Below are 11650 nucleotides of genomic sequence, written 5' to 3'. Positions count from 1 at the left end.
AGAATAATTTTTGAGCAAACTCATTACTTACGTATTTCAACCTTAACTTAAATGTCAGCTATTTGAACCTGCTGAAACTTTTGTCTAATATTTAGCCAGAACCTTTTAATATCTGTGCTAATAGACCTAAGTCAGAATCTTTTACAGCCCAGACCTGGACATCTGCAACAAGATATTCAGTATAAAATAACAAGTAAAAACTGAAAGCGTCAAATCCATAACGAAAGCTTCTTCTTTTCATGCCACAAACACATATCTGACTTTGGAGTCAGAAATGCAGTGCTAAGATTACAGCAGGCAGCTTTAACAGAAACGATTAAGCAGAAAGCAGAGCCATTTATTTTAAACACACACAATGAGTTTTGCTCCCTAAAATGTATGCAGCTATCACCGTAACTAGGTGTCTCTCTACACTTAAAAAAAAGACAAATATTAGCCTGGATTACCTGAAAGTCCCAATTCTAATAGGAAAACTACAAGCTGATGATAACATCAAGTTGAGATTCAACATACATTTTTACAGACTGTCAGCATGAAAGGCTGGCTATTTGGAATGAAGCCACCTTCCTCTCACTGTATTAAAATCTTATAGGACTGAAACAAGACAACACTCACTAGCTTGCTACTTTTCCCAGTTGTAGGATTCATTTGTATTTGTTTTCTTTTTCACCTATGGGGCTGCACTCCCACAGGAAAATTTAAGATGCTATTCTCCCATCAGACATTGATTTTTCTGTGGGAATTGGGGAATTTCAAAAACACAGGACAGAAGACAGCAAATCAGTTAACATATAAATAGCTCTGCTGAATGAAAGAGTATATGCCGTTGGCTAGTAGTACTATTAAGCAGCAGGAGCAGAACTCCTAGGCAACTGAGATCCTGTTTACATGCAAATGTCTGGTAATAAACAGAGAAAAAAATACAGAAATTAATGTCACATTCAAAATCGTCTTATGCAAACCTGCAAGGAGCTAGAAAAACAACAGTTCCCTTGTAATTTTTACATATACGGAGCAAATGTTTTATACTGCGGGTTGCTTGCCAATATATACATCTTTCCCTGCATGAGGTAAACTATTGCTACAAGAAAAAAAAAGGGGGGGGGGGTGGCGAGGTTGAACGAAAACACTGGTATGAGCTATGCTAGGATTAACAGGCTGCCGGAAACTCACAAACAGTTGAGATGAATTTCGTTTCTTTCTACTTTTGATTGATGACACTTGTAGACCAAAAGGAAATATATATATATAATATTTGTTTTTGCTTAGCTGTTTTGCACTAGAATCATCAAATGAAATTCATCACAATCACAACAAATTTATAGCAAGGCAAGGATTAGGAGAATGGAGTGGCATGTTTCACCAACATTCTCCAGAAGCAGCTGCTTGCCTCAGCATTCTGAATTGGAACAACAGAATATAGGGATTTCTTTTATTTAGAGCTTTTGTTAAGAAAATGGAAGTAACACAAACTGAGCAGAGCTTGCTAGCTACAGCCGTACTGGATAAATATATATATATATATATATATATATATATATACACACATACACGGTTCTGTTGAAAATTGATCCCTTCTTTTTGTTCTCTCCACAAAAAACAAAGGTAGCTTTGTAAGTGTTTATGAAGGAGGGTGAGAAGGGCATCATCTAACAAAACAAAATATATCTACTGACACTTGCATCCTATTCTTCGTATTTGTAAGAGGCAGACACAGAATATAAATAAACTGCACTAACACAACTGGCAGCCTGGGACCCTGTTCTTCCATTCCCAAAATGACTGGATTCAAGGCTCCTTTCAAGCATTCAAACCAGTAAGAATTTTAATTAAGGTTTAAACCTGCTTGGACAGTCAGATGTTAAAGGAATACAGAACAGAAAGCTTTCGTGTAACTACTGCATTGAGTTCTACAGCCATCAGGGTACTTCAGAACCAAAAAACACAGAAAGTTCATGGCAGAAGATAAAAGTAAAGAAATAGACACAAAGGTCTGTGAAAACGTCTCCCATTTTGCTGTAGGTGTCCATGGAGCGACTAATCACTTCCGCTGGGATTCCAGATAGTAAAAGAGCTGCAGTTAGTACTGTCGTTTTCACCTTCTTTTCACACTAAAAGAAAAAACAATATTAAGTTAGTTCTTCTGTTATAATCCAATTCTGCTTTAAAGACTGCATATGTTGTGCTAGTTTCACCCACAGCCAAGCGCATTCCAAATCCATGGGTAAGAGTGGCAGGTTGGGACTGATTCTCTCCAGGATTCACAACACATCCTAGCTAGAGATTCAGGCTATGATGGATCCAATGGAGCTGAGTGAGAGTCCGGTTCACAGCAGATACAAGTCCCCACGGGCACTATGCCTACTTCACGCTGGCACAACAGACTGTAAAGCGTGGCTATGCAGCTGCCCCAGCATGAGTGGCAAGAGTCCCAGACAAGGGAAGCTCAGGTGCGTGAACACAAGCCAGGCATCTCCACTTGCTGAGCAGGATTAACCTCATCACACTACTTGGCAAAAGAAACTGCTACTTTTCTAACATAGAAATATGATTTAGAATTGAAAACCAACTGCTCCTTTCTCATCAAGTACGACTCCATTTGGTAGTTTTAGCCTCTGAACTCAAAAATCTCTCTAAAAGCCCTTCTCAAAGCTGCTTTTCTGTCCATAAGGTAAGGCCGTGTAGGAGCCTGAAGACGCAAAGAGGTCGGACAGGCAGGCAAACAAGTTTGAAAAGCAGTTCAAAGTTTTAGCAATTTAAGAATATTTGCTGGATATCTGAATATGATCCAATCTAAATTAAGCATTCAAGAATCTTCCTAGGCCTGGTGAGAGGAGAATGAAGGAAAGTAAGCTGATTGAGCTCATCTGTGTATAACAACTGCAGGAAAAGCAGGTTGTGGAAAGAAACCACCTCTTTAAATTCTAAAACTGAATAGCTGATTTTAAAAACAGCAGAAACTAGAGATCAAAAGATCTAGCAGATAAGCTACTGTAAGTCTAAGGCTAATTCTATTGTTCTGTGTTTTGACACATCACCTTAGAATGACTGCTATGAAGTTCAGATTTCAACTACGTCCTTAACTATAAAAGAACTACTACTCATTTACTCTGATTTTCTACAGTTTATCTAATATTCCTTATAAAATGCAAATGCTTCCCTTCAACTATGGATTGAGCATCATTTAATCCTGCTTTGCAACATAGACCTGACAAAATCATCAAGCAAAAAAAACTCCAGACAAACTTCAGTACAACTAACTGACATAAACATACAAAGGGATACAGCAAATTTTGCTGATAAGCAGGAAGTTTCACAGACAAATATATTGCTTATTTCAAGTCTTCACTCAAACCAACATTAGCAATGGAATACAGAGCCCTTAAAAGCCAGGGACTGTCTCATTTTGTAATTTGAAACAATTTTGTTCAGACATCACATACACCATGGCTGTCAACAGAGCTAACATCAGTAACTGCAGAACAGTACTGGCTGGGAGGAAAACAAAAGCTTCCTAAAGACACAGAAAAACTACCTGGCTTTCCTGGGCAGATGCTTCCAATTAGGCTACAGCTAAGTAAGGTGCTAGTCCTCACTTTCACAGCAACTTTAAACAAAATTTGGACTAAATCTGGGAAGATTAAAAACTAGTATTAACTAATAGCATTCGATAACTCCCAATTCCACAGTTGAAAACGCAAGGAGAAAATTATTGGTCATAAAACAATACAATCTAAGCAGAAATTTAAATTAAAAGCATTTTAAATTACTCTCATTTTGAAACACTATCTTACCTTTGGAAAGTACTTGGACAGTCCCATGTAGGCAAGTTGTAGAGTAAGAAACGGTGCAAAAATTGACTGTAAGAATAAGAAAGCATGTAAGAATAAGAAAGCATATATGAAAATTAACTTGGTCTGAAGTAATAACTAAGAAAACATAGGAATTTAAGGCTTCCAAAATAATACATGAAAATTAGGTAGGTAAAAAATATTTTATGGACAACAGCAGCACCATTCTTGAATACTACAAACCTAAACAGACAAGTTCCAAGTCAAGAATAGGGTTCTACCTTATTTTCTTTGAGCCGACAAGCCTACACCTGAAATTACACAACCCTATAGCACTGCGTAAAAATGAACACAGTGATCCAGAAGGTGGCAGGCTGTACCAGTCACATACCTCTGTATAAGGTATAGGCAGACACCTGGAATATTTGGGAACTAGTTTTCTCAAAAGACTGATCAACGAGTAGGGGCTATTTATCTTGGGAATACTGTCGTTTTTACTCTATTATTCTTTTGTAGACTCCAAACTACAAGAGCAGTTGACTAATGTCCACAAAGATGGGAACAAATGTGCAGGGGACTTAACAACTATTCCCATGTTTCTGCTCCTCAAACGCTATGGACCCAAGGTGTGCTACTCAGCTGCTATACAGTGGCTGCATTAGACAGATAACACAGACTCCGAGATGATTATCACCTCAAAGAGCATCGGAGATTTGTAAGCTTTTATATAGATGTAAAGAGTGCCTGAAGTTCATCTAACCACTATCTATAGACTTCAGCCCTAGAAAAACAGTAATTTCACAAAGAGCAGAGTCCTGAGTTTGCAGTAAACTAGCAAAATAGAACAGAACTGTTTGTTTCCCTGAACTCACCAAGTATTTGCACACAAAAGCCCTGACTGCAATGGCAAGCAGAGCGCATCCCACTAATCTAAAAATGCGAAAAGAGTCAAACTCCTCCACAGCATTCCCATTCTCTTGGCTTGGCTTCTCATTCATTAGCTGATTCCTCAGCTTCAGAGCTTCATCGAATCTGGATAAGTATTGGTCTAATCCATGTCTAGGTGGCCGTGGAGCAGCTTCAGATGATAGTTCCCCTCTGTTACGGTGACGGAGCTCACTTGTGCCCTCATTGACAAGCTCTGGAGTTTTACTGAACAAGTCCTTCTTATCCCCTTTGAGGTCTACAATGCCGCTTGCGTGGTCAGTTGTTCCTCCTAAATTACAGACAGAATCACCAAGCACAATTCGCTTGGAAACTGAAGGAAGAGGAAGGGAGTTTGATTTTTCTTGTTCATGCTGAAGTTTCGATTCTGTGTGACTTTCATCGTCTAAAGAAGAGAAACAAGAGCACAGTTATGCATGCTGGATACCTAGAACAACCCTTTAGTAGTACTGGATTGGGATCTTGGGTTGCTGTCTCCACTTCCAAAGTGAAAACATACATTTATAATTAAAAGTGATGCTAGTTATTAATAACAAGGACATTTGAGATAGCTGAATACCAACGATCCCATTTCATAAAGAAATGGACTCCACAGAAAAACAACCTGCCCAAGAAAGGTATACAGTCAGACTCAGGTTACACCATAGCTCATGATGACGAGAGAGAAAGAGCGCAGCACAGACTGGACTTCATGAAAACACTCATCAGCTTCACCACAATTACACTTTTCCACAACGGGACTCAACGCACTCGTGGCTCCCCTCCACAGGCCTCTAAAGGACTCTGCGCATAGCGCGGGCTTTGCATGGCAGGGCATGCACAGGAGATGCAGCAGATGTCAGAGATACAGCTCTGTCACGCAGGTCAAGAGTCAAAGCTGTCAATCAGTAACGGAAAAATGAAAACACTGGACATACTTAGGCAACAAGACGGTATGCTCCACAAAAAAAAGATGCTCTTCCAAACGCAAAGAGCAACATATAAGTAGACAAAGATTCAAAAAAAGTGAATCACTCAGAAAGAGCATTAAAGACCGAGGAACGAGTAGGCAATAGAAAAAGTATGCGTTAGCTTCTTTTTTTTTTTCCTGTTGTTGCAGGCGAAGCAGTAAAGCGTTAAACTTGAAGACACCACCTTACGGTGACAGAGACGACGATCAAGAACACAAACTGGTCCTACCAGAGCGGGGCGGGGGGAACGGACACTGGAGAGGAGCGTTTTGCCGTATGAAAGCAGACTGACTCATGGCCTACGGCCACCCTTGAAAACCGAAATCTGGGCACTCTTTCCCGGCAAGGCGGTCCAGCGCTTCACGGTACTCACAGAGGGATAAACGACCTACCTATGAATCTGCAAGAAAACGCCGTGTAGCGCCCACGAGCACCGCGTGACCGGTTACTACCCCAACACGAGGCAACGTCAATGTAAAAGGCAGGTACGAAACGGAGCGGTCAAGGAACAGAAAACGTGTGGGAGGCCAGCTGTCCCTGAAGGGAAACGGCAGCTTGTCCGCTCGCTCTGTCAGAGCGCAGCGGGCCGGGGCAAAGGCAAATTTCTGGCGAAACGGGTATTTCGCGAAGGAGGGAGGGGACCTGGAGTGCCAGAAAAGGTGGTGCTTCCCCCCAGACGGTGCTGAAGGGGGAGATCGCGCCGAGGGGCCGCCCCCGGGCCGCCGCCCCCCCCCCGCCGGCTCACCCTTGCCCCCGGCGGGCCGGTGGAAGCCCATGATCCGGTTGATCCGCTCCTCCGAGTTCATCAGCAGCTTCCTCCGCCGCAGCTCGGCGCGCCGCTGCGAGGCCGACAGGCCCGCGGGCCCCCCCGGCGGCGGCGGCGCGGCCGCCGCTCCCGCCCCGCCGCCCTCCATGGCGGCCGCCGGCTGCGGCTCCATGGCGGCGCCGCCGCCGCCGCACAATGGGCGCCGCTCCACCCCAGCGCGCAGGCGCCGCCACCGCCCGCCTCCAGCCGCTGAAGCAAGCGCCGCCATCTTGAGTACGGGCAAGAGCAGCGCGCAGAGCGCCCCTCCCAGACAGCGCCGCTCGCCTTCTGCCGTTACGCCCCCCCCCCCCCCCCCCCCCCGCGCTGACCCTGGTGCCCGCAGTGAAGATGGCCGCTGCGACCTCAGAAATGACTGCGCCGCAGGGAGGCGGTGGCTGCCGCGGTCGGCCCGGGCCGCCATGCCGGGAGGCCGCGCTAAGGCCCAGGTTGCTCCCGGACGTGCGTCGAGCCCGCGCCCTGGGCGGGAGAACCGAGGACACCTGCCGCCCGGCCCAGGGACTGCCCGCGAACCCCGCCTCGGCCGTCGGGGGCCCAACGCTGTTTAAAATTAGAGTCTCGCCCTCCGAGAGCGACGTTCAGTCCAGTCTTTTGTAAGAAAAGAGTTTGGACTAAACTAGAAAATTCAGTCTGGGTGAGATGTTCCAAGGGAGGGTGTAAAACCAAACCCAAACAAAACACACCCGGAACAATAAATTGGCCAACGCGCTAGCGTCAGCCAAGCACAGATCAGCTTCTCAAAGCACATTTCCAAAGCACACTTCCAGTAAAACACACTTACGGACTGTCCCTGCATTGCTCTTACCACGATATACGCACCGAGGAAGGACAGGAGGAAAGAGGCGCCTGCCACGGACTCCGGAATTGCCATAAAATTACAAAACAGAACATCTTAGGGTCTATCGAGCTGCAATGTGCACGATAACGTTCCCATTTATGGAGGTAAAAGTCCATCACGCCTCCGCTTGCGTGACAGAAAGTGCCCAGACTGGCCCACGCTGTCTTCCCTTAGTCAAATATCCGCACAGCTGAGGTTCGCAGCGCTGCCAAAATCGGCTGAAAGCTAAACCAAATTTGAGGACAGCGACACGCCGATTCTTTCCGTCAGGACTTCAGACTCGTTAGCTCCAAGGTCCGTCACCAGCGACGCTCCCCAAGGTGCGGGGGCAGCGCCGACGCTGCTCCGCGCCCTCGGACTTCCTAGGGCTGCCAGGGCGCCTGCGCGCTGGCCGCGGAGCCGCAGCCAGAGTCCTCCAGTTCCCCCCGCGTGGAAACAAAGATATATATTTTATATATATATATATATATATAGGGGAAAAAAATAGCACTGACAGGTCTAAATCAAGAATCTCTCTAAGAAATTATGTGATGTAGGAAACTTGATAGAATTCTGTACTAAAAAAAAAAAATTATATGTGGAGGTCAAAGTACCAAGTTCATGCATTAACTGTAGCATATTATGAACCAGAAGCAGCAGTGATGAGGGCTCTTAAAAAAATTGGCAAGCGTAAGATGGAATGACTTTTACAAAAAGGAAGGTGCTGAAAGGGTAGGATATTAAGTGAAGATGTAAGATTGCCTACAATAAAATTAATTATCGACTTGGGAACATTGCTGAAGATGGGCTAAATTCATTCCAACCACCAATATCAGCTCGCTCAAGACCACCTTCAAACCAGAGAGCATGGTACCATACTGCGGAGTACCGCACCAGCGTGGGCTTACTGAAAGAACAAACCCAGACAGGACTAAATAATGATGCTGAGTGACAGGGATGCTCTGGAGGGACAGAAAAAAAGAGTCAGTAACAAAAGGAAAGTTTGAGTCAACTGGAACTAATTTCCCTGAAGCTCCCTCTCAGTTTGTATCATTTAAATACTAAGTTTTAGCTAAAAGTAGAATTTAATCACTTTCTGGTACGTGCTATTTACCTTGATGATCAAATATGGCATTCTATTTTTATTAGTAAGAAAGGACTGATGGACTTCCATGAGTTCTTTCAATTAATTTTATTGAGTAGCCAAATCTGATAAATTAGCACAGATAAAATAAGCATTTGTATGTGTTACAAATGACTCTTTACAGGAATAAAACAGTGAAAATTACAAACTGTAAAAAGGAGGACAAGTAAATCCTGTCTCAGATTCAGAAGGGGGAAAATTTATAACTTCATATTGAAGATCAAATGTCCGAGTTCAGAAAACAAAGAATATTACAGTATCATACACTACTTTACAAAATTAAATTTACTATAAGGATTACATCCATAATAGTAAACAGAACCTTAAAATCACATTAATGGTCCCTTATATAATAGCCATTCTGCATCTCTGATTAAATTCTGTTAAGAAATTAATTCTAAATAAAAGAAATGTGAATCATTCTAGTTATTGCAAAACGGTCTATGTGGACTCAGACTCAAATATATTAAATTAAAAAAGATAATGAAAGCAAAGTAAAATGGATGGTAACAATGCTGGTTGAACATTAATGTGTCAAATACAGAAAGAGTTAAACAAAATCTTCCACTAGAAAAATAGAGTACATTTGCAGTGGTAGAGTTGTTGTGCTGAGACCTAAGTAATCAGGGCAACTCTGGCCAGTTTTCGCAGTGCATCCTCAGTATCCTCACTTTTCAATTGTTGGTTAAAAAAAGAAAAAAGGACACATCATAGATAGCGTACATGTTCATCTGTCTTGCACTGCCCTTACAGTAACACAAGGTGAACTAGCAGGCTTTTCCCACTGCAAGTGAATAAACTAATAAAGTTCAATACAGAATTTCTTCTAAGGTGAAGAGAAGCGTTCTACTCCAAGAGGGTTCATCTGATTCTTGTTTAGGTTTTGCTCCGAAAAACTCAGGGACTCTAATTCAAAGCTGTTAATTGCCACACAGACCAACCACCGTAGCCATTAGCCTGGTGAACATAAAGCAATGAGCCACCTCCAACTTTTTTCAAAAATAATTTAAGGAGTTTAATGGTAAAATATAGTCATAGGATAAAACAAACTTTGGTGGGCTGCTAGACACAAGAATTGTTTCCAAAATCTAAGTGATAATATGCCTCAAAACAGTAGTTTTAAGTAATAACTTATGCAAGTGCATAGTTTTCCTTTGTGATTTAGATGAAAAGACCCTTTCCACTGGAAAAGGTTACTCAGACTGCCAAACTTAAAACCTCTTCACTTCAACTAGAAAGTATGCAATTCTCTGAAAAGCTGTCCAAGTAAATATACTCCCATTTGTTATGGGGACAGCAGCCAGGGAGCTTAAGCTGGTTCTAGAATAGTCTTTTCATACTGTTTTAGACATTGCTCTGAACTTCAGCATCTTGTGCTCAAGCGGCAAGAGCAGTTTCTCCAAAGACACTTCTCCCCTGAAGTAAGGCAACTCCTGACAATCAAGTATAGCTAGAGCCCTAAGTGGTAGCAAATGACGACACTGTCAGGTCCTGTGACATTCATATCACAAAACCCATGCAAGTTACCTAGCCTAATCACAGTACATACTTGTCCACTTGTAAGTATTTTGCCTGTTCAAGTTACTTGTCCCAAGAAGTAGATTTTGCAAGACCTATAGTTAAGTTCATCGCCATTAAACTAAAAGCAAAACATGATTTTCCATATAAAGCTCTTCCACGGGCATACAGACGCAATAACTTAAACTAAATACTCTTTATGTTGCTAGCTATCAATGATAGCTTAATCTCCAAAATACAACAGTTATAATACACTTTATAAAACGCTCTAAATATTTTCGTAGAAAAATCTTCACTTAAGCCCAATGTCAACTTCTGTCGGTAGCACTGGCAGGGATCTGAGAGTACACTTAAAGCTTTTAGTGCACACTGGCTTTGGACCTAGGCTCATTACATAGCTGCAGAAAAAAAGGATTTTGGAGAACTTAATGCGTGTCTCAAACCATAAACAATTCTCCAAATACAATATAACATTTTTGTCTTTGGAAAAATAATTTATTTTCCAATTTTTAGTGTCAGAATATTCAGCGTTGTTTCAAAACATTAAGTGCCATCATACAAACTCATTTCGCAAACGCACTAAATTTTAGGGGCCTAACGCTCAGTTAATGTAAACAAGAGCTGAAAGTCTACTAAACAAAGTAAAAAATCTGGGACGACCTTCCTTGCCCTTGCCCTCCCACATCACTTACAAACTGAAATTAAAACTCTGTTCATTTTACTGAGGAAAAATAAAGCTTGCCATCCACCTCAACCTACTTTTGCTGCTGACTCAGCCGCTAACTTTTTCAATATATCCCACACAGGGCCTGCTCCTCCCCACTCCCATTTTCAGTTACAATACTGATGTATTTAAAAACTTCAACAAATTCAGCTACCTTGTCTGGTTCAAGCTTACCTTTAGTCCTATTAGTCACAATCCCATTCCAAACCCTGGATTTTAAGTTTCATAACGTATTTGTTCATTTCACAATGAACAGTTGTTTCATTGCTACTTTAAGCATTTTAAGTTGAACATCAGGATGCTCTGACTCTAATCACTGGATGCACTATATAAAAAATTTCCCTGCAAATCATAATCAGTATTGTGAGGTTTTATATCTAGCAGCAAAAAAAAAAAAAAAAAAAAAAGAGCAAAGAGTTACAGAAATATACATTTTGAACAACAAAGAACTCTTTATTTTACAAAATGTATTTCACCTTTTCAGTATTGCCTTTGTAAATGTACTCCATGCTGCAACTACTTACAGTAAAAACATAATTTGCAGCAAATTAAAGGTGCTCAATCAGTTCCAATATTTTGATTTTTTTAAGGTACAATATTATGTAGTTGCGCATTTGATTCTCAGATGTGGTCCTTTATTTGCTTTAGTTCGTTGAAATCACAGTGAGAACTTCTCATCAACTGCCTCAGGCCACAGATTTAATGAAGATATGACAAGCACAAGTGTTCTTTACTGCAAAAATCTTTCCTTAAGCAAGTGAGCCAAAGGCTCGTGTTTCATTTATTCACTTGCTGCTGTATATGTAGGAGGAACTCATAGTATGATAAGGCTGATTCTGTTCTGTCTTCAATCATATTTTGCAGGAAACTTGATTTCAACGGACTCTCATCCCTTCAAAATGAAAATAAGTGTTTGAGTGAAATAAACATTCACCAAG

General features: G+C 41.9%; 2 protein-coding genes across 4 annotated transcripts in view; both read right to left on the bottom strand.

The window, feature by feature from the left end:
* Positions 1 to 1798: 1798 nt before the first annotated feature.
* Positions 1799 to 6616, bottom strand: CAMLG (calcium modulating ligand). Its single transcript, XM_068959290.1, has 4 exons — positions 6432 to 6616; positions 4664 to 5121; positions 3795 to 3860; positions 1799 to 2111 (listed from the first exon to the last, which is right to left on the bottom strand). The coding sequence occupies exons 1-4, from the start codon at positions 6598 to 6600 to the stop codon at positions 1920 to 1922; spliced, it is 885 nt and encodes a 294-aa protein (XP_068815391.1). The 5' UTR covers positions 6601 to 6616; the 3' UTR covers positions 1799 to 1919.
* A 1887-nt stretch (positions 6617 to 8503) lies between these two features.
* The window catches only part of SEC24A (SEC24 homolog A, COPII coat complex component), a 30083-nt gene continuing 26936 nt past the window's right edge, over positions 8504 to 11650 (bottom strand). For all 3 annotated transcript variants that reach the window (XM_068959286.1, XM_068959287.1, XM_068959285.1), the window contains exon 23: positions 8504 to 11604. In XM_068959286.1, coding sequence (XP_068815387.1) covers positions 11490 to 11604 — 115 coding nt within the window. In that variant the 3' untranslated portion in view covers positions 8504 to 11489. The remainder of the gene's footprint in view (positions 11605 to 11650) is intronic.

The sequence above is a fragment of the Struthio camelus genome, chromosome 13 (assembly GCF_040807025.1).
Source record: "Struthio camelus isolate bStrCam1 chromosome 13, bStrCam1.hap1, whole genome shotgun sequence".
In the NCBI taxonomy this organism is placed as follows: domain Eukaryota; kingdom Metazoa; phylum Chordata; class Aves; order Struthioniformes; family Struthionidae; genus Struthio; species Struthio camelus.
Note: the sequence above shows the minus strand (reverse complement) of the source record. Positions and strands in the feature narration are given on the sequence as shown.